Source organism: Erpetoichthys calabaricus, chromosome 2, assembly GCF_900747795.2.
Source record: "Erpetoichthys calabaricus chromosome 2, fErpCal1.3, whole genome shotgun sequence".
In the NCBI taxonomy this organism is placed as follows: Eukaryota; Metazoa; Chordata; class Cladistia; order Polypteriformes; family Polypteridae; genus Erpetoichthys; species Erpetoichthys calabaricus.
This window is the reverse complement of record NC_041395.2, coordinates 261,345,354-261,367,731: the sequence shown is the minus strand read 5'-3', so window position 1 is coordinate 261,367,731 and position 22,378 is coordinate 261,345,354. Positions and strand designations below refer to the sequence as shown.

Sequence of the window (22,378 nt, the reverse complement as noted above, 5' to 3'; positions counted from 1 at the left end):
GGTCATAAATTAATAAATGAAAACGATTCACCCGATCCATCGCCTGAACGCTTTAATTTAATCTTTTATCCTTTGTTTCTTGCTGGCATATCCAGTTCAAGGACTGCCTATCACGTTAGCATTGGATGCAAATGTGGTACAAAACCTAAATAGGACGTCTGTTAACTGTACAATCACACAATAAGGCAGAATGAAAGCACCAGCAAGCCATAAAAGCACCAACAAGCCATAAACAGCATGTTCAGTTACCTGCAAGGGTTGGACTCTGATTTTGCTGGACCAAAATCCGTTAGTCTTCCTGTGAGTGGACTCTCAAGAAAATGCCTGAGTTGAAGAATAATGAATATATTTTAATAGCGCCGGGACGTAGTTTATAAAGCTGTTTAAGGGTCTGTAGATTTTGCAGATAACTAATTTTCCAGATCAACCTTAGATACTACCAGTGTTGAATGAATAATTAACAAGAAGAAAATTCAATTGTAATACGCAGTTACGTCTCCCAAAATTTTAGCTATTTGAATAACTACTAGTACCAGAAAGCACTGCGACGGGAGTAACTGTTCTGAGATCGGAAGACAGTTAAAAAAAAAGTAGTCAATGAATAAAATTTAACGTCAAGACATCATTGGCAGCTTCAAAATATCTGCATGGAATAATTCATTACTGTTACCTAGGTCATAATCTTGTACGGTGACACACCAAAAAAAAAAAAATAGAAGAAGTACCCGCCGTGTGGCCAATACAGGAAGTCGTCATGTTACTCGAACGGAAACAGCTGTGTGGCTGGGCACTTGACAGACAGCTGCTGCAGCGGTTGTGATCGGAGTTACAAAGTTGGTGCTGTCCGGTCAGTTTCCAACATTTGAACATGTCCAGGGTGTTGATAGTCGGTGCCGGACTGACAGGTAGTTTGTGCGCCTGCCTTTTACGCAGAGAGTTGGCCAACAATGTGCACATTGTGTTGTGGGACAAAGCACGCGGTGCAGGTGAGTTTTGCAGTGCCGTTTTATAAATCTGAAATGGCATGGAGTTTTTGTCTTTGAAGTTGAATTCAGAATTTATATAAAAGAGAGCTTTTTGCATTGTGCATATCACACATGCACTTATTTTTCTCTTAAGCTGTCGAGGCAATAAGCTGAAAGGGTAGGCTACCAACTGAGGAGCACTTTGGCAATGATAGACTTTTGGTTCCTTAATAGGTATCACGTTTTTGACAACTGATAACTTTGACAAGCTGCGAACTGTATTCATAAGAATGGCAATTTGCCACTTTATAACTTTAGGTCCGTGCTATAGCATTTTTCCGAAATGGCTCGTATTCTTTTTTTTTTTGTTTAGGTCAATAGTAATAATCCTAGAAGCTAATTATAATTTAACGTGTGCAAGGATTGGCCATCTCCAGAACACTGTACTGATGCAAGTGCAACGCTGTTAACAGTTTTGCCAGTAGTAGTTCGTAATATTATTTCATGATCTTAACTTTTTTAACGTATTGAAAATCGTAATTAGGTCTGAATTACTGTGTAGGCGAGAACATAACCGTGGAGGGAGGATTAATTACCTCCTATTTACGCAATCCACAAAGGAAGAAGCCATAATCAATGTAGCTGTACAGTCTTGGGCTTCTGGTTCTGGTTAGCCACACGACTCGGATCAGTTTCTAAATCATGTGCGTTACATTGACAATTTTAATGATGGCTAATTTGTGGAACGTACAAACTGAAAACTATGCAATTTTTTTCATGCCCAATGGGTGTATTTCGTACAGGAAACATTACTTGCATATAATGTTTTTTTAGAGTCAAGAAATAACGGTCAAGGTAAAAAAATGTGGTGAGGTGTTTGGTAGCCTTTTTTCAATATGGAATGATTCTATTTTTCCATTTTACTTATTCTTATTTAATGTTTTAAATGGTGACAAGAGTAAGGCAACTGAAAATGCATTTTTTGTTTACCATTAAGGTTATCTGTAATACTCTCTGCTGTTTGTAATTTGTGTATTCCCTTTCATAGCTGTTTGTGTATGCTTTCTTTATTCCAACCTTATTATTTGACATTCTCTATGAACTTACCAGATATAAAATGATAGTATAAGTCTGCCTGATTTCTGTCATTGCATTCAATTAATATTTAGGAGATGTAACTTTTTTTTTCGATTCTGTGTTTTGTCTTGTGGTTGTATTTTAGCTATTAGGGTCTTTTTTAAATATTCATTCTACTTTTGTACATTGTACTTTATAAATATACTAGTTTTCAATGACAATTACATTTATATGCTTTCTAGTATTTGGTATTTAACATTAGCACATGTTTCCAAACTATGACACAGCAAACCCATGTCTTATACTGGGCTAGTTTCTAACTACTGCCTGTTCCTGCCATTTTAGGTTTGAGTTCCCTGCGTGCCTACGTTGGATATGTGGGTATAATTAGGGTGGATGAATAGATATAATAGTAGTGTTTTACTGTCAAAGGCGTAGCACCTATAATTAAAATATCCTGAAAAATGAAAAACAACATTCATTGTAATATTAGCAATATTGTTATAAGAAAATGGATAGGTAAGTGTTTTTGATTTCTATTGCAAAATACTTCTCAGCCACAGATCTGTTATACTTTTGCACACATCATTTTTCGTGGATAGTGAATGAATGTCGCATCTTTGCTTGTCTGCTGGCTGCCTCTCAGGATATGCAGGGAATTGTGACCTGGTGGCATGAGGTGAATCCCCTTATAAGCTTTGGAAAGGGGATATTATAATATACACAGATGTTGGAAACCAGGATTTTAATGAAAATTACTTTACTGTCAGCAATAGGATATAGGAATGTTGGAATTCAGGGATTCACAGTTTGGCACATCAGACTACATTGGATTAAGGCAAAAAGGCACAAGAGGAACAATTTCCAAATTTGAAATTCTGGTCAAAGCAAGCACTGTAGTAGCTAAGGCTGTAAATGCACAAAACCTTATTAATCTACCTATTCTGATCATGTTCATGCCATCTACAAAAAAATTACTAAAAAAAATGGACAAGGTCAAAGGTAAGGAGCAGGGTCGAAAATCAGACTGAGTGGCACCCAGTAATGGTACTTGACTCCTGAGGATTGGGAGCTAAGTAAGGGTAGTGATGGCACCAGTAGGGAGCTCAAGACATTACAGGGAATCCATGAACTCCACTTGGGATTCTCAAAGCAGTTGTGTCTGTTCTTTGTGTTGTTGAAGGAACATCCTAAGAGGGGAACACTTGTAGGTAGCAAAGCTTACTTCATCTTGTTACTTTTACAGTGCATTTCTGAGATTATTGTAGTATGAAACATTCTTAGCAAGCCATTCAGACCTATTTTGTTTTGTTTACATACTTGGCCAAAGTCATTTAATGGCTTTTGCTAAAGCTTTTGGGAGTGACGCCTAACACCTTAATTTTCACTCTTATGCTTTTATTTTATATGGTCATTTTTTGCCATGCTTTATTTTTAATGGGTAGGATTTTAGCCTGTTCAAAGGCATATGATAGGACATTCAAAGAAAGACAGAAGTTTTAACATGAATGGTCAGTTTGTTCAGTACTTATGTCCTTTCTATGTAAAGCAATAACATACGCTTTAATTCTTAAATGTCTTTCTCAGTGTTTTAATTCAGTTTCTTCAAGTTCATATTTTAGGGCTGGCCCCAAGACATCAAGCACGTTCAATTAACGATTACATTTTGATCATATAGTGTATGGATTATGAATTTTCTTAATTCAGAAATAAGGAGCATGTTCCTCTATCTTGTTGCTGTTGCCAATCCTTGTTACTGTAGGAATGCACCATTCTAATTTTTTAAAAATGTCTAGCGTAATTAAAGGTAAATCATGTTTGTTGTGAGATAAGGTGATGGAGGATTGATAGCAGTCATGTTATCTGAAATAACTGTAATGAGTGCAAAGAAAAAGCAGATAAAGTAGAAAAATGTAATACAGTATATTATGTATTTTCTTCTGTAGACAACAAACTGACTGGGGACATACCAAAATCAAGGCTTCATTGAACTGCTCTGCAAGATCTACAGAAAAGACAAGTTAGATACAGACATGCCACTGTGTAGTCACAACTGAAGATTACTGTGAATACGATTGTCAGTATCACTAACTGTTATTAGAATGTTAGTTTCTAAATCTTTAGACAAGAATATACATTAGTCTGTTAGGATACTGAAAATATCTTATTATAATGGAGATTAACCAATTATCTTTTTGTAGTATTAACCTGTAATGCAATTGTTTTGCAGAATGCTTAAAACCAACAGTCCAGGCTATGTATTTGTCTTTTATTTTCTCATGCAGAGCAAAATAGTGATTTCTTTTTTCTTTTTTTAATTGGAGAAGGAGCTCATCATTTAAGCTCATTTTATACTCCAAAGAGATACAGGAATAGCAGTCCACTAATTGATTTTTCCATTCATGATCCCTGAAAGTGCAGGAAGACATTGTTTAATACTTATGATAGAATGAATGGTCTTGGACATCTTTTACAAAGATGAATAGTTGTATGGGAGGATCTTTCAGAGACTACCAAAGATTGAGAAAGAAGTAGAATTTACATGCAAGAAGGTGCTGAAGGCCACGATGAAGCTGCAAATAAAGTATTCCTTATAGTAACTTGTTAGTATTGAGAACTTCAGAGTATCAGTAGGCAGAAGTAAATCGGAAAAAGCAGAGACCTAGACAACATAACATCCCAGAGCCAGGCAGGTAACTTGTTTGTAAATCTGTGGCATGTTCAGAAAGCCCCAAGAGTATATTTAGCATTCTGCCTGGAAAAGGTGGTACAGTACACCGTTTTCACTACAGGAGCAGGTAATTTAGAAGCTGCTTTGGGCACCTTGCATTTTAAGGTGGTCTGATAAATTTGGAGTGGTAATGGTTTGAGAAAAGGGTCAGAAGTTGTTGTGACCTGGTTGTCAAGAGACTTCGTAGCCCTGCATATAACAATAACAAAAACCTGGCTAAATTTTAGCTGTACCAGAATCCTGGCTAAATTAAAAAGAATATAACAGAAAGACACATTTTTAGGAAGGATACAGAGAACAGAAAAACAGGTTGGGTAGCTGTTTATGTCAAAAAGAATTTAAACGCAAGTCCTCTTCAATTAGGACAATGGGCCCCATCTTAGTGAGGACATCTGTCTTTGTCTGGAAAGCATTAGGCGAAGAGGCCTTATTTTAAAAGTGTGTTATAGACCACCCAATATAAATGGTGATTTCAATGCACATTTTTTTTGTGATTTTTAAAAGGCAAGTTTACAAGGGGATATTATAGTCATAGGGGACTTTAACTACTTGAATATTAACTCGGATAAATTTGCAAATAGCAAAGCGCAAGAGTTTTTAGAAGTAATAAATGACAGTTTTTTACACAGTATGTTAAAGCACCAATGCTAGGGGAAGCTTGTCTAGATTTCATACTTTGTAAAGATCAGGATAGAATTGAGGGTGTAGAGGTAATGTGTGTGTGTGTGTGCGTGTGCGTGTGCGTGTGTGAATAATATACTTCTCAGTGTTTTGGAAGAGTGTGCATGGAAAGACTAAAACTGTTAAGATAATTTTGGTAAGGCAAATTTTGAGTGGATTCAAAGTCCGAGTATAGATTAGGATAAGCTTTTAATTTTGGATACAGTCTTAGAAGCAATGGAACAGAATTAAAAGCATTTTACATACTGTATAATGCAGGATAGGTACCTAAATTTGGAATTGGTAGGAAATTAAAAAAAAAAAAAAAAAAAAAAAACTCCACAGTGGGTCAATAAAGAGTTAAAAAAGAAGATGCAAAGGAGAAAGCTGTATAAGGCATATAAGACTAATCAGTCCAATGTGAATCGTACGGTGTATGAGAATATTAGGGCAACCATTAAAAAAGATATTAGGGAGACTTAAAGGCACTTCTAGAGGAATATAGCAGATAAAGCGAAAGATGTCCCAAAGAGATTCTTTCAGTATTTTAGCAGTAAAAGAACAGTCAAGGAGAAGGAGGTAAAGTTAATCAGGAATAGTAATAGGGAATTTAAAAATACAGATAGTGAAATAGCAGATGCTCTGAACTTAAATGTTCCTGAGGTCTTCACATGTGACGATGTTGATAACCTCCCAGTGGTAAATGGGACTACAAAGGAGGTACTGAGTGATTTGGAAGTTGTGGAGGGAGAAGTGCTACTTAGACTAAATAGGCTGAAATCAAACAAATCACCAGGAGCAGATAATATTTACCCTGGAGTTCTTAAGGAGGTACATATATAAAACCTTGATGCTTATTTTTAGGAAGTCATTGCACACTGGGGAGTTCCAACGGACTGGAAAATAATAAATATCCTGTTATATAAAATGGGTGACTGGACAGATCCAAGCAACTAAAGGCCAGTAAGCTTAACGTGCACCACAGGTAAATTAATGGAAGGAATTATTAAGGAAAAGATTGAGCAACACAAAGCAAGAACAGGAGTTTAAGAGTCAACATGCTGGAATTCTATAAGGAAGCAATAAAATTATATGATCAAAGTGGAGCATATTATTTACCCAGACTTTCAGAACACTTTTAATTAGGTGCCACAGTAGAGGTTGGGCATCAAACTAAAAGAAGTTGGAGTTCAGGGTGATGTTCGTAATTGGATGCAAAATTGGCTTGGACACAAGAAGCAGAGGGTTATGGTGCGATGAGCCCTATCAGAATTGGCAGATGTTAACAGTGGTGTTTCACAGGGGTCAGTGCTAGGGCTGCTGCTATTTGTAATATATTGTATATAAATAATTTGGATAGGAATTTAAGTAACAAACTGGGTAAGTTTACAGATGATACCAAGATGGGTATATTGACAGATAATCTCAAATCCACTGAATTATTACAGAGGTGCTTAGACAACATTTACGCTTGTGTACAGTTTTGGTCTCCAGGCTACAAAAAGAATGTAACAGCGCTGGAAAAAGTCCAGAGAAGAGTGACTAGACTGATTCCAGGGCTACAGGGGATGGATTATGTGGAAAGATTAAAAGAGCTGAGCCTTTTCAGTTTAAGCAAGAGAAGAGTAAGGAGACATGATTGAATTGTTCAGAATTATGAAGGGAATTAGTAATGGATCAAGACTGTTACTTTAAAATGAATTCTTCTAGAAAAAGGGGACACAGCTGGAAACTTGTTAAGGGTACATTTTGCACAAGCAGAGAACCATAGACACATGAAATAAGCTACCAAGTAGTGTGGTAGACAGTAAGACTTTAGGGACATTGAAAACTAGACTGGATGTTATTTTAGAGGAATTAAGTGGATAGGACTGGCAAACTTTGTTGAGCTAAATAGCCTGTTCTTGTCTAAATTGTTGTAATGCATTTATTTGTTTGGTACTCCCCATACAATATTTTTTCTTGTGTGAACTGTATAACAGAATTTTGCTAATTTTGATTTATTTGGCATTCTTACATTGAATAAAATTACACAATCTATGTTTGGACTCTCTTTGAGTTGAGTTAAATATATATATTAATGCCCAATCCTGCTTAATGCAATTCAGAGTTGTGGAAGACTGTCTCTCCTAGTAGTACTGGTTGTAAGGCGCAAAACAGTCCATCACAGGTCCTATTCACACACACACACCCCGAAACCCATTTTCAAAAAGGGACCAATTCAAAATGGCTGATTAACAAGACCTTTATGAATAAGTAAACCATCCATCCATCCATCCATTATCCAACCCACTATATCCTAACTACAGGGTCACGGGGATATGCTGGAGCCAATCCCAGCCAACACAGGACGCAAGGTAGGAAACAAACCCAGGGCAGGGCACCAGCCCACCGCAGGGCATGCACACACACACACACACACCAAGCACACACTAGGGACAATTTAGAATCGCCAGATTCCTGCATGTCTTTGGACTGTGGGAGGAAACCGGAGCACCTGGAGGAAACCCACGCAGACACGGGGAGAATAAGTAAACCAGTATGTTAAAATTTATAACCTCATAGCCCTAGATGTAACAATTCTTGTACTTACATTTTGATTGTTTCAAGAAACAACCATCCAGTCAATTGTCCATAGTACTGCAGCCACTGCATTGATCAATGGGCCAATCTCCTGTTTTAACCTTCACTTGTAAATAAGACCCTGAATTACGTAATCTGCTCAATTTGAGACAGTTGCCCCTCTACCACCATCTACAAAGGGCAAGCCACAAATTTGCCTGTGTGAAAATCTAATTGCTAAGGTATTCACTCAAACAGATAGCCAAAGTTGATTGATGACACTGGAAAACCAAGATTTTGATTCCTGGTCACTTTTGGGTGCATCTAATGGATTTTGGGCTACTTATGACAAAAACAAAATTTTCGTGTTGCATACCACTTTATATTTTTACTAGTTGTACTAATCTGTCTAAGTCATGAAGTGCAATGTATAACATAAGATCAATTTTCTGCATGCTCAGTTTGACTTCTTCCCTGGTAATCTTGGTACAGTCAGTGATAAACTAGGACATTGCAACAATGGAAAAAGCAGTATCCGGGCAAGTGGAGTCTATTAATGCTGGCTGACTATTGTTGGACACTGAAACAAAAAGCATCACATGTAGATTAATAAACAAAAGTCAGAAGCAAAACATTTTAGCTCAATTGTATAAATGCAAATTGTCAGCATCATTACATGATTAAACTGGCTAAATTCAATCAACATTAGCAGTTCTCCAAATTCTTATGTGTTACAGTCAATCTAAAAATATATTTGTGTTCAGTTTGAAGCTGTCTATGATAATCACCAAAATTATTTCTGGAAGTAGAACCTTTGAAAAAACTTTTGTCCAGTGTATTTTGACTTGGCTAACTAAACACATCAAGATCTAATTGCAGACAGCCCTGTTGGATCCAAACCTTACCACATACAGTATTGGGCCTTGCCGTTAGAATGTAATAGTCGCCACAATTTTTCTAGAAGAATTCTATGCCTTGATCAAAGTAAATTCAAAAAGAGTTGAGGAATAAAAGTTGCAAAGGGTTACAAAGCCATTTTTAAGGCACTGGGACCACAGTGACTGCCATTATCTCTAAATGGAGAACATTTGGAACAGTGGTGATTGTTCCCAGGAAAGGACAGTCTAACAAAATTATCCCAAGGAGTAGGAACAACTCATTTTAAGAAGAGGATGCTGAAGAATATCCAAAGAACTACAGGCTTCTCTATCCTCCACTAAGGTCAGTGTTCATAGCTCCATGATAAGAAAGAGTAAAAAAAAAAAAAATCATGGGGATTCATGGAAAACTTGCAATGTGGAAACATTTGTTATCCAAGAGTAACATAGGTGCTTAACAGCAAAGAAACCAGCTGTTTGGAATAATGCAAAGACAAGTCAGAGTAGAACTCTTTGAATGACACTGGTCTCAATATATCTGGTGTAAAGCTAATAAAGTGTTTGACAGTAAGAACATCCTACTTACAATAAAACATGGGGGTGATGATATAGGGATGCTTTGCTGCCTCGGAACTTGGAGGACTTGCCATTATTGAAGGAATTCTTCACTGTCCTGGAATATTCTTAAGGAGAACATCCAGTGCTTAAATCGGTTGTACAATAAGACAGACCCAAAACACTAAAGCAAGTTTACAGCTGAATGGCTCAGAAATAACAAAATAATAGTTTTGAAGTGGCCGCGTCAAAGTTCTGACTTGAACCCAATAGAGATGCTGTGGCAGAACCTGAAACAAGCCGTTCGCACTTGCAAATCTAAACATCCTCAGCACTGATGTGAAAGACTGGTTTTAAATTATAGGAAGCGTTTAATTATATTGCTGCTAAAGAAGTTGCAACTGATAATTGAAACTCTGGTTGGAGTTACTCTTTGTGATAGGTGTGTTGGATAAGGTTTTTTTCCTTGAATAAAGAATGTAATCATTTAAAATCTATTTTGTGTTTGCTCATGTTCTCTAATACTGCATTTTGTCTAAAGTTTTGGGACCATTTATTGTGTAAAAAATGTAAAAACAGAGAATATTAGGAAGAAAGCAAATACTTTTTCACACTATTGTTCAATTGCAAGTGTTTCTCATCTCTTTGACATTCTGTTGCTCCTTTGATGGTTGTAGGTCAGTCAGATAATGTGAAGTGGGCAACATCTACAAAGAAGAGAGAGGTGGTCCTCAGCTCTTCAGACTGGATACTGTGTAATCCTTGTGTGTGACTTTATCTTGTCAATGAAAATCACAAATGGCAGCGAAGAGAAGACGCATCTTAACAATGTTCTGTGCCCACTCCAAGCAGATTAGAGTTGATGCCAGTTATGCAAACACTTCTCTCATTATACAAATAATAGCTTCATACTATTAGCATTTTCCAGAAGCCACTAACTATCATCTATATGTGCACTAGATTGGCAAATTTTAATGACCTTACTAATAACTGTGCAAGGAGAAAGAGTTTGGTGGTATATTGTTCTATAGTGATGGTAGAATCCATGTTTCTCATTTTTAGTCTTAACGATTACACTACCTGCTGTATCTTCCAGTTCGGTATCCCAACATACATTCCCAGTGTGGCCGAGTATATTATCGTGGTATTTCCCTCTACTTACCCTTTACCTATTTTCTTTAAGGGTAAATGTACTCGCCAAGTTTGCAACCGGGTTGGTCTACTAACCACAAAAGTACCGTATGAAAGACGCATACACATGCATGTTATTCCTTAGCACTTTAATCCACACAAGTACCATATGAATAACGCATGCACAGTCCGCTTTCCCTAGTACTCCAAGAGACTTACTTATCAAGGGCTTGAACAACGTGCGATGTCTTAGATATATCTCATACCTTTAATATTACCTTTGATCTCCAAGAATATATTCAAACATACAAAGACTCGGCATCCTTGACTATAGTCCATTTATCAACCAAGAATGCCTTACTGTATGTACTGTTCCCTACTATGGGGTGGAGCTCTCACCCTCAGCCTTAATAAACCTCGCAACACAGAGGCAATGGCAAACCTCCAGCTGCTCCAGGTGCTCAAAGAAATCTGCCTTATTACTCCAATCACTCCAGACATTAAGACAAAGCTTAGAAAGTTAAAAGCAGCATGGTATTTATTACAGGAATAATAATACCAGTAGAACAAAGAATAATAGAAAATAGGACTGTTTTCCCTGTACAGTACAATGAAATTCTTTCTTTGCTGTCCACACCAAATGACAAAACCAACGTATAAAGATAAACATAAATAATAAGTAGCAGATAGATAATAAGTAACAGAGGCAGCATAAAGTATAAAAACAGAATAGAAATATAAAGTGTAATGTACAGGTTGGTGTGTGATGGACAAGTCAAATACAGTTGTGTGAGGTAGATAGAATGAGATGAACCATGGTTATAAACTGCAGTCAGTTATTTAGGAGTCTAATGGCCTTGGGAATGAAAGAGTTCTTTAGCCTGGAAGTCCTGCATTTCATACTTCCATACCTCCTGCCTGAGGGTAGAAGTGTGAACAGTTCCTGTTGGAGGTGGGTAGGGTCCCTGAGGATCGAGGCAGTTCTCCTGCAGACTCTGCAGTTGTAGATACTCTGCAGAGAGGGCAGTGGGTTCCTGGTGATCTTCTCAGCAGTCTTTACCACTCTTTGCAGGCGTTTTTTGTCTATAGCAGTAGTGTTGCTGTACCACACGATGATGCAGCTGGTCAAGATGCTCTCAACAATGCAGCTGTAAAAGTTGCCGAGGATCTTAGTTGACATACTAAACTTCCTCAGCCTCTTCAGAAAGTACAGCCGCTGTTGAGCCCTCTTGACCAGCTGTGTGGTGTTAAGTGTTCAAGTGAGGTCCTCACTGATGTAGACGCCCAGGTATTTAATGCTGCTCACCCTCTCCACTCCAAGCCCTCAGATGAACAGTTGCCGGTGAGGTCTCCTCTCCTTCCTCATGTCCACTATCATGTCCTTCATCTTGTCTGTGTTGAGGGTGAGGTTGTTGTCCTCACACCATGATGCCAGACTGTCCATCTCCCTCCTGTAGTCCGCCTCATCCCCGCCTGTGATGCGTCCAATCACTGCGGTGTCATCTGTGAACTATAGGATGATGTTATCTTTGCGTGAGGCGACACAGTCGTGGGTGAACAGGGTGTAGAGGATGGGGCTGAGGACACATCCCTGTGGGGTGTCTGTGTTTGTGATTATGGTGGCTGAAATCCTATTACCAATCCTAACAGACTGGGGCCTGCCAGTCAGAAAGTCTAGGAACCAGTCACAGAGGCCAAGTACAGACAGTTTACGGGCGAGTTTATGGGGGATAACCGTGTTAAAGGTGGAGCTGTAGTCAACAAAGAACATCCTGATGTAGGAGTCTTTGTTCTCCAGATGGGAGAGGGAATGATGTAGTACGGCCGTGATGGCATCTGAGGTGGACCTTTTGGTACCAGTAGGCATACTGCAGGGGGTCCAGAGTTTCCAGTATGCTGTTCTGAATGTGGGCCAGCACCACTCTCTCAAAACACTTTATGATGAGTGGAGTGAGTGCTACCGGCCTGTAATCATTCAGGCAGGTGGGTGGGCTTTTTTTTAGCAAGGGGGATGATGATCGGACGGAATGATGCGCTGACTGAGGGAAAGGTTGAAGATTGAGCAGAGAACATCAGCCAGCTTGTTGGAACATGCTTTGAGAGCCCACCCAGGGATGTTGTCTGGTCCTGCTGCTTTACGGGTTGATTTTCCTTAGTGCTTTGTGTACCTGACCTGAAGAGACTGTTGGGGGAGGGGAGGGGGGTTGGGTGGTCCAGGTGTGTGTGTGCCTCCACTCTCTGCTGTTGCTATATGTCTTAAAGCGGGCGTAGAAAGTGTTGAGATCATCTGGCAGACTGTCTGTGGAGCTGATTGTGCTGGTGGTGGTCCTGTAATCTGTGATGTGCTGTAGGCCCTGCCACATACGTTCAGAGTCCGCAGTAGAATAGAAGCCCTCCAGCTTCTCCCTGTAGTGCCTCTTGGCTACTGTGATGACTTTTCTTAGTCCGTATTTCGCAGCTTTGTACTTCATCTCAGTGCCTGGTCTAAATGCAAGAGAGTGGGCACGCAGCATGTGGCGTACCTGACTGTTTATCCAGGGCTTCTGGTTGGGGAACTTCCTGACTGGTATTGTGGGCACGATGTTGTCAATACAGGTGCTAATGTACCCAGTCACGTACTCAGTATAGTCCTGTATGCTGATAGAAGAGTCCACTAGAGTGGTTGCAACCCTAAACACATCCCAGTCTGTCTGAGCAAAACAGTCCTGCAGGGTGCTCTCAGTCTCTGGGGTCCAAAGTTTAACTTGTGTAATGATAGGGTTTGTTTGTTTCAGCCTTTGTCTGTAGGATGGGTACAAGAAGAGAATTACATGGTCTGATTGTCCGAAGTGGGGGTGGGGTGCAGCCCTGTATGCACCATGTATGTTGCTGTAAACATGATAAAGTGTGTTCTTTTCATGGGTGGGAATGTTCACGTGTTGGGTATTTAGGAAATACAGTCCGTAAATTGCACTGATTAAAGTCGCCAGCTGTGATAAAAAACAGCATCGGGATGAGCCGTCTCTAAGGCGCTGATGACGTCATGGAGTTTGCCGAACGCTGCCGTGGAGTTAGCTTGCGGTGGAATGTAAACAGCGGCTAAAAAAACAGCAGTGAATTCCCTCGGTAGATTATAGGGTCAGCATTTCAGCAGTAAAAACTCCCCATCTTGTGAGCAGTGCTTATAAACAATCTGTACTTCTCCACACCACGAGTTGTTAATAAACACACACACACATCCCCCTTTGGCCTTACCGGAGGCTGCGGTGAGATCTCCTTAGTGCACGGAGTGAGTCTGTAGCTATCCGAAAGCCATGTCTCGGTGAAAATTAGAGTGCGGCACTCTCTTATTTCCCACAGCGCTGTATTCCTGGCTCTTATCTCATCCAGTTTGTTTTCCAGAGACTGCACGTTGGCTAGCAAGAGGCTGGGTAGTGGTGGTCGGCTAGCGCGCGCTTTCAGCCTAGCGTGGAGCCCTCCCCTCTTGCCTCACTTGCGTCGCCGTCTCCGGGGCAGTCTCCTCGTGTCAGCTTGGTCACTTGAGCTCGGTGCTATGGGGTCTTCCTGGGTGTGGTTGTGGTGTTGGCTGCGGGAGCGAACAATGAACTGTAGCTCAGATGGTATAAAACCGGTAAATTCCAGGGGATTGTGTGAGTTAGCAATGTCCAGCAATGCCTGTCTGCTGTACGATAGTAGTGCAAGGCATTTGTGCACTGTAGAGAAGGCGAAAAATAAAAACACAAAACAAAACAAAAAAACGGCATGGAGTGGAGTGAGCAAACACGTCTGCCACGGGGGGTGCCATGTTCCTTAAGTATATAGTCTTTAGAAAAATCTTATGAAAAAAATAAAGATGACTAGGATGGATGTTGCAGGCGGCTTGTGATCTAGCACTCATAGTTATTCATTAGATGCTTTTCTGACAATCCAATGGAAACAGCCGCATGTTGATGTTGCTCTGTTCTCTTCTCCTGACATCTTCATCTCTTCTTCTGACAAGGCATATTTATCATAAAATTCTATACGGTTAGATATACCTGATTGGCTGGCTGTAAATATGATGAATGGATTTGCTTAAATTCTTTAATCTTGAGTACATCCGTTTTCAGAAACAATAAAACTTTTTATGTTGCTTAGTACGACTGGCATGTCTTCCTTTCCCAGGCTGTAAACCAATTTAGCAAGTTGTTGTCCCAGATCTCAGTTTTTAAAGTAATCAATAGCCTGAGGCATCTCCAGAATTGCTGGTCACTTCAAACAAATGGTACTGTGCTTTAGGAAAACAGCTTGCCTTTGATCTCAACTGTCCATCCAAGTATTAAGTTCATCTGTTGTTTTGTCTTGAAGAAAATATAATGAAAATATAGTCCAAAATTTATAGATTTTGTACCCCACAACACTGAGTTATATGATCTCTTAGTAATTGTAATGCATCCTTTCTGCCCAAGCATTTTTCTTTAAAGTGGTGACCACTGCCTTACTCATATTTTAAGCTACTGTCCTAGCCTTCCACATTGTACTGAAGAAGTGTGTCAGATATAAAAAAAAACTCAAAAATATCCATTGCAATCATTATTTTTGGCCAGTGTTTAATAACTTTTCACTATTGAAGTCCACTACAGGGACTTGTGTCATTTAAATGGACAAAAATTGAAAATAAATTTTAATTTGGTGCAGTGTTCTTCATGTTTGCATAGAACAGCCTCGGAGAGTGCCTTTACTTTTTGAGTCATCAGATGACTTGCAAAAAGCCTTCAACTTCAATGGAAAGTCGCACCTCGTGAGCTCAGCAAAATCTTCCTATCTGTTTGAGTATGTTTCTGCCACTGGTTTGCTGGTACCTCTCATTTAAATCTAGGATATCACCAGTAAATGCTTGAGAAGACAAGACATTAACCTGACAGCGTCTTCCACCATTGGTATCCATCTGAGTCCACCGGTCCATACCTTGTAAGTAAATAAACCACATTTGGCCCCAGCTCCTTGCAGCTGTCTATTACAATGAACTGTTGAACAGGCTTCATTCATGCTCAATGTTTCTGGTCTCTTAGACGATGTAGGAGAAATTTGTCCAGTGGTACTGAGAAAAGCGCTATATAAATGTAATGAATTATTATTATTATTATTATTACAAATTCAGTTCATTACTAGCCACTTAATAATAATACATTTATTTATATAGTGCCTTTCCCATTCTCAAGAAATCAGAATATGCATGCCATTTCTTTCTGTTATGATCCTTCAAATATCTGTCATTTCTTAGGTGAGTTTTGAACCCATTGGTCACGGAAGCTTTGCTGACAATATAACATCACTATATACCACTAACCACTATTTTCTATATCAAAGTTCATTTTAAACATTTTTTTACATTTTACCTCATTATCATATTTCATTAAAGAGTGCAATTTGCAGCTCTTTTATTTTGAATTTGGAGGCCCTCATAGTGTAATTTGCTGGGCAGTTTTTTTTCTTGTGGTTCACAGAATTAATCTTTTTGCATTTGCTTTTTGTTGTTTGTTGCTTGATTTTCTGATGACATTTACAATTTTTAACACCATAGTGAAATTAATGTGTGATCTTCTACTGTTTACTTAGATGTTGTAGATCTCTACCTGCTTGTGTTTCTTGTTGATAGATAGAAAAAACATTGAAAATTATTTGTCCCCAGCAGAAAATTTGGCTTTATAGAGAAGCTCTGTCAATAACTAAATACATACATAGTGAAGCATTATACAGGTATATTGCTGTTGGTATAAAGGAGCACCCGTAGTGTTTCTTGATACCCTTCAGCTAAAAAATTTGTTGGCTGAAAGTACTCTGTGTTAATGTGTCAGAGAGAGGATGTGCAGCTTTATTCATAATTGCACTCAGTTTTGATTTAATTCTCTATTTGCTACTACCTCCACAGGGTCCAGAGTGTGTCCCATAACTGAGCCTGCCCTTGTGATTAGCTGCTTGATTTGGTGGGCCTCTGTTGAAGTGATGCTCACAGCACAGAACACCACAATGTAGAAAATTGCAGTGGCCATCACAGAGTTGTACAGCAGAAGATGTGAAGGATTTGATGTCACTCCCCACATTAAAGGAGTGTAGTCTCCTAAGGAAAAAGAGCCTGCTCTGCCCTTTCTAATATAGTTTCTCTGTGTTCCAAAATCAGTGCAATCTGTCATTAATGTGGACCCTCAAGTACTTGTAGGAGTGGACCACTCTCTACATCCATTCCTTCAATAATGACCAGACATAGGGGCTTTTTAGTGCAGCAACAGTCAATAACCATTTCCTTGGTTTTGCTGATGTTAAGATTCAGGCAGTTCTAATTTCACCAAGAAACAATGTTCTCCACCTAAATCCTATACGCCCCATCAGTGCAAAATCATCTGAGAATGTCTGCAAATGACATGCCCTGGTGTTATATTTATAGTCAGACGTGTCCAGACTGAAGAGAAAAGAAGATGGCACTGTTCCTTGTGGTGCTCCAGTGTTGCTTTCATCCACATCGAAGACACAGTCCTTGAGCCTCCCACACTGCAGTCAGCCCAATAGGTAGTCAGTCCATTATCCAGGACACCATTGGCTCATCCACCTGCATATCTCATGCCACATTAACACCTGTGCTCACCTGTTTTGTTTTTTTTTCTTCATCTCTTGCTATAACATTCTATTAGGTAACTAATCGAACTAACAGTAACTAGTGGCATCCTGAACTAACTAGAACTGCAAATAATTATACGCCACTACACTAGAGTGGCATCAAAAATAACTGGGGAGAGGGTGACCATTACTACTTACAGACCTCTATACAACAGCACCCATGTTATAACACAAAAAGTATGTTTATAATAAAAGTATGTATTGATAAAAATAAGACACCAATGCAAATATCTATATGCAAATCCCTCCTGCAGTCCTTTGTTTTTTACAATAAACACTATGTCTGGCTGCAATAAACTAATCAGAACTAATCAGAAATGGATAACAGTCCTTAAAACATCCAGGGAGGAAAAAAAATGAATATATGGAAGGTGTGGATGGTGAGAGCGGTCTTCAAGTGGATTTCCAAAATAAGCTATTTGTCATACACGAGGCCATCTTCACCACTTTCAGGCCAGATTTGTATATGGTACAGCTTTAGGTTCACTTGGTGGTTCTGTTGTGATAGGTTGCATGATCAAGACGCTTTCTCATGTTTCTCATCTCCATGCTGCCAATCTTGTTGCTTTCATCTCTTTTCTGTTCCACTGTCCTTTTAAAACACGTTTTCCCAGTAAGAATACACCACTTTCTTAATCTGAATACTTTTAATTGGTCCACTTTAATCATGTCTTGTGAGTTATAAGTATATTCATTAAGTGCTTACACAGATATACACTGCCTGTCAAAAATTTTAAAACGCCCTACTTTTTCTAATTTTTATTGACATTTTTGAAATTTAAACAGTTCAAGGCCCATTGAATAATCTGAAATGATACAAAGGCAAGTGGTAAACTAGCAGAGGTTACAAAAAAAGTTTAGGTTCTCAAAAACTGTAAAATTATGTAATTTTTCAGAGTTATACAAAATGGCCCTTTTCAGGGAATGCGTAAAGGCTTAACAACTGACAACTTAACAATAAACAATTTCCACTAAGAGTTGGGGAATTGCCCTGTATAATGTCCGCTGGACGTGGTGAAGATTTGATTGAGAATTGATCAAAAAGCATTTGACAAAGTACAGAGTTGAAATGAGAATTTATATATAAAAAGTGATTTGGCAAGAAATGACACCAATACAGAGAGAAAGAAGTGATGTCATCATGGTGGAACTGGAAGTGAGGTCATTGGTAAGGAGCCGGAAGTGACATCATCACGGTGGGACCGGAAGTAACACCATCCATGGGAGATGGAAGTGACGTCATCAAGGCAGAGCCAGGAATGATGTCATCATGAGGAGCCGGAAGTGACGTCATCACGGTGGCAACGGAAAGTGACGTCAAGCGGGATTGTTGTGCAGTGGCCAGTTTCTGAAAGCGGAATTATTGAAGGTAAGTGCGTGAGATTATTATTGTTCTTTTTTTGCTCTGTTTGAAGAGAGGGAGAGAGGTATTAGTACCCAAAATCAACCCTTCATCTCATGGTATATCACTCACCTTAGGGCTTGTTGGCTGCCTCCTGAGCACACGTGTGTGACACAACAATTTTTCTGAGGCAGTGGAAATTAATAAAGCCTTAAAAGTAAACGGAAACAATTCCTACAGGTGTCACAACTTTTGTTGATTTCTTACAAACCGTCTGTTTATATAAAAGCAGTGTTGGAACAAACTGTGCTGCTACACCCTCCGAAGCATTACTTGGACAAAATTTTATTGCAGGAAGTAGCATACTGCTAACATAATAGCAAGAAAAATGAAATTAACAAAGGAGGACAGACAGACCCTTTAATAACCCTTAAAAGTGTAGGGTTTTCCTTTAAAGAATTTGCGAAGAAAGCCAAGGTGTCAGTGAATACAGTTTCTTACACCATCAGAACTAACATGGAAACTGGAGGAAACTCTGACAGAAACAGGTCTGATAGACCCAAAGCCACAACAGAATCAGAAGGCAAGATTTTGATAGTCAAAAGCTTGTGTGATAGGCGCCTCTCAGGTCAACAACTTCTAGAACTTTACTGACACTTCCATCTGTTACAAGCTCCTGTGGTGGTGTGCTTCCCCAATTCTGACAATTATCAGTTATCAATTCCCATGCTACATACTGAAGCCTGCTTTGCTTATCAAATTGCGTTGTTATCATTATCTTGTGTATTTTACTGGTTCAAAACTCCTCTGTGACACTTCTGTGGATATGTGTGGTGCTACTGCTGATGATTTCCTGTGCTCCCACACCCCATCTACTCTGCAATGTTCTCAGATCTTTTATGTGCAGCTCTGGTTTGCTAACCTGGTACTTGTGTTTTCATCAGCCTTATCGTTTCCTAGCTAATGATCAGATTTCTGCTCTGCTAAAATAAGGCTCTTGATGAACTTCTCAATGGTCAAACTGGAAGACTCTTAAAAACGTCAGGATATTGTGTCAGCCAAACTAAATACAAATGTTCAGGGTGTGTCTGGGAAGCTCATTGCCTAGTATGAAGCATGCCCAGCTTTTCAGGGTTTTGGTCAAAGGGATATCAATGCACTATATTGATGCTACAAAAAAAAACCCATTTAAAACAAGGTCCATTAATGGTAAAGTACTGATTCTGTTTAAATTCATGTTAGATTATAATTTTGATATGTTATACTTATTTGAAACATGGCAAAAACTGAAAAATGAATTTCCATTTCTAAATGAAGCAACTACAGTAGTTATGTTTACTTTACAGCAACTTAAGGCCATTCCATGTTATGTGACTTTTCTAGTGATCTTCAGTAATTCTTTACATAATCTTAACGAGTAGGGTTGTCATCTAGTCTGACATACCCAGTGACTCAGTCTAACTTGTCTGCAATCTGTCCCAGCAAAATCAAACAGGTTGTGCTCTGTGTACATGACAGCTGATAACCAGTGAGTGCTCCCTAGGAAGTACAGTGCAGGTAAAAGGATTAGGGAATGTAGGTGTTTGGGATCTTGAAAACAGAAGAGAGGCTTTTATGTGTAATGGCACATGTTTTATATACCACAATTGAATGGAAAAAACATAAAAGAAAAGTAAGAAAGGAGGGCAGAGATTGCAGCTGATCATATCATAACTGTAAATGCTTTGCTCAGGAAGCACATTACTGGCAGTCAGAAAAGGGGGTGAGTTCACAATACTTTGGAATCTGAAACTGCGCTGAAAAGTCCTCAAGGAGTTGTCTAATTCGACAACTCTAGCGATTTCTAATCGTGTATCCTGATATGGTTTGGCAATGAGAACAGCCAACAGCAGTCATTAACTCTGACACTGGAAGTTGTGTAATGTGAAAATGGCTTTAAGTCCATCAGTAGCTTTTAGATCTGACATGAACTTCACTCATTGAAGTTGAAATCATTGTCTATTGAATGTGTGGCTCTAAGACTGATAACAGACTCCATTTTCATGCTGCACATTGTCTTTTATTATCCTTTAAATTACAAAGGGGCTCATTTGTGTGATCTGACTGAATTATTAATTCAGTTAAGCGCCCTTTCCCTGAATATCATTTTTGTCTTGGTGATTTTAATATCTGCAGTACACTGACATTATTATTATTGAATTGCTGCTTCTCTTTGACTGCTATTACTTGCCACAGTATGTTAATTTTTTTTTTTTACCAACTCCTCTGGTAATATAGGTTATTTGTTAACAACACTCATGGCACTGATTTAGACCTCTTTTCAATCTCTTGTCTTCTTTTTAATTTTAATCATCAATTTTCCTTCATAAACCTTAAAAATACAGTATCTATGCTTTTAGCCTTTATGCTTGTGATTTTTCTAGCACTCAGCTTTGTGGTATAATTTTATACTACTGTCTGTGAAAGCAGCTGGACAAAACCATGAAGCTTTAGCATAGGACTAACCTTATTGTGGGTGCCCAGGCATCCTCTGACCATAAGTGGGATTTTGGAGATGCACTTACTGACCGTAACTGTTGTATATTATGGCAGAATGATAGAGTGTGGTAATGATACCCCTCTGGGTTAACAAGCCACTACAGCCTGCTCTTTCACATGCATATTTTGGAATAGCCTTCCTAAAATAATTAGATCAACTAACTCAAGTTTTTTTTAAAAGGCAACTTAAAGCATACCTCTTCAAGAAGCTTTATAACTTGCACTGATATTCTTCTTATATTCTCACTGATATTCCTACTCTGGTGAATGATAGGGATTCAACCGATCATTCTGATGGTACTCTATATTGCAAACTATTTTCTTTTCTTTTTTCTTTTTCTGTTTTATTCCTAATTATTTTTGTTTCCTATGCAAACCCATTATTTATGTTTCGTATTGTATTTATTTATTGCTTTGATGATAGTTTTGACTCTGGGTTATATATTGAGCCTTTTCTTTGCTTCCATTTTTACTGGGCCATTTGGAATATTTGTGAAGTGCTTTTGGCATTGGAAAGAATCTGTATATTAATAATATATATAAAAATATATTATTACTAGGGAGGTTCCCCCCTGCTTGCTTTGCTCGCCAATGACCTTGCTCGCTTTGCTCACCAGCCACTTCACGTCTCTGCCGCTGGCGTTGTCAAGAGGGGGGCAGAACATACCCCAAGAAGACGCAGTCGCTCTTCCGAAACCCATCCTAAATGGTAATACAATGGGAAACAAATATATATTTTTTTACCTCCTCTTTGCTCGATCAGCTGCTGGCTTGCAACTGCTGCCATGAGGCGTAATCTGCATGTGATGCAGCGCTTCGAACATTTAAAAGCCTGTACAGCAGCTGTCCTACTCTTTGTGTTTTATTTCCGGCCCCGGGCATGGTTAAATCTTTTGGCACAAAGTCCCGTTTCATGAGACATGAGTTCTTGATATTTTTTAGTTTATAATTTAAAAACGGGATAAGAATCTGAAAATCTAACAACATCACATTAAAGTAAAGATTGATACCAAACATATACGTATATGTAGGTTTTAAAATAAGCCAGATTTAAAGCGTGACAAAAAACATGACATAAAAACGTTACCGTTGCACTTTTTAAAGGCTTAGGATTTTATATATATATATAGAGTAGATTAGTAAGTATTTTTATGTCTACAGATTCAGCAGATGACATACAGGGGTGGACAAGAGTAGGTTTGCAACTGTGAGTATGTAGAATACAGAGTTTATTCTTGTATTATTATTTATGTGTTTATTATTGAATTATTTGTCTTCTTATTATTATTATTAAAGTGTGCTTTAG

The 22,378-nt window shown here is 38.7% G+C and overlaps 1 protein-coding gene across 3 annotated transcripts in view; it reads left to right on the top strand.

The window, feature by feature from the left end:
- The first annotated feature begins 754 nt into the window (after positions 1–754).
- Positions 755–22,378, top strand: part of rnls (renalase, FAD-dependent amine oxidase) — a 207,322-nt gene continuing 185,698 nt past the window's right edge. The window contains exons 1-2 of one of the 3 annotated variants that reach the window (XM_051923146.1): positions 852–986; positions 3,989–4,119. Coding sequence is in view for 2 of the 3 variants with exons in the window: in XM_028795429.2 (XP_028651262.1) it covers positions 869–986 (118 nt within the window). In the remaining variant the exon portion in view is untranslated. Of the gene's footprint in view, positions 987–3,988; positions 4,120–22,378 lie in introns of all 3 variants that reach the window. The other 2 variants (XM_028795429.2, XM_028795430.2) reach the window with 2 other exon arrangements.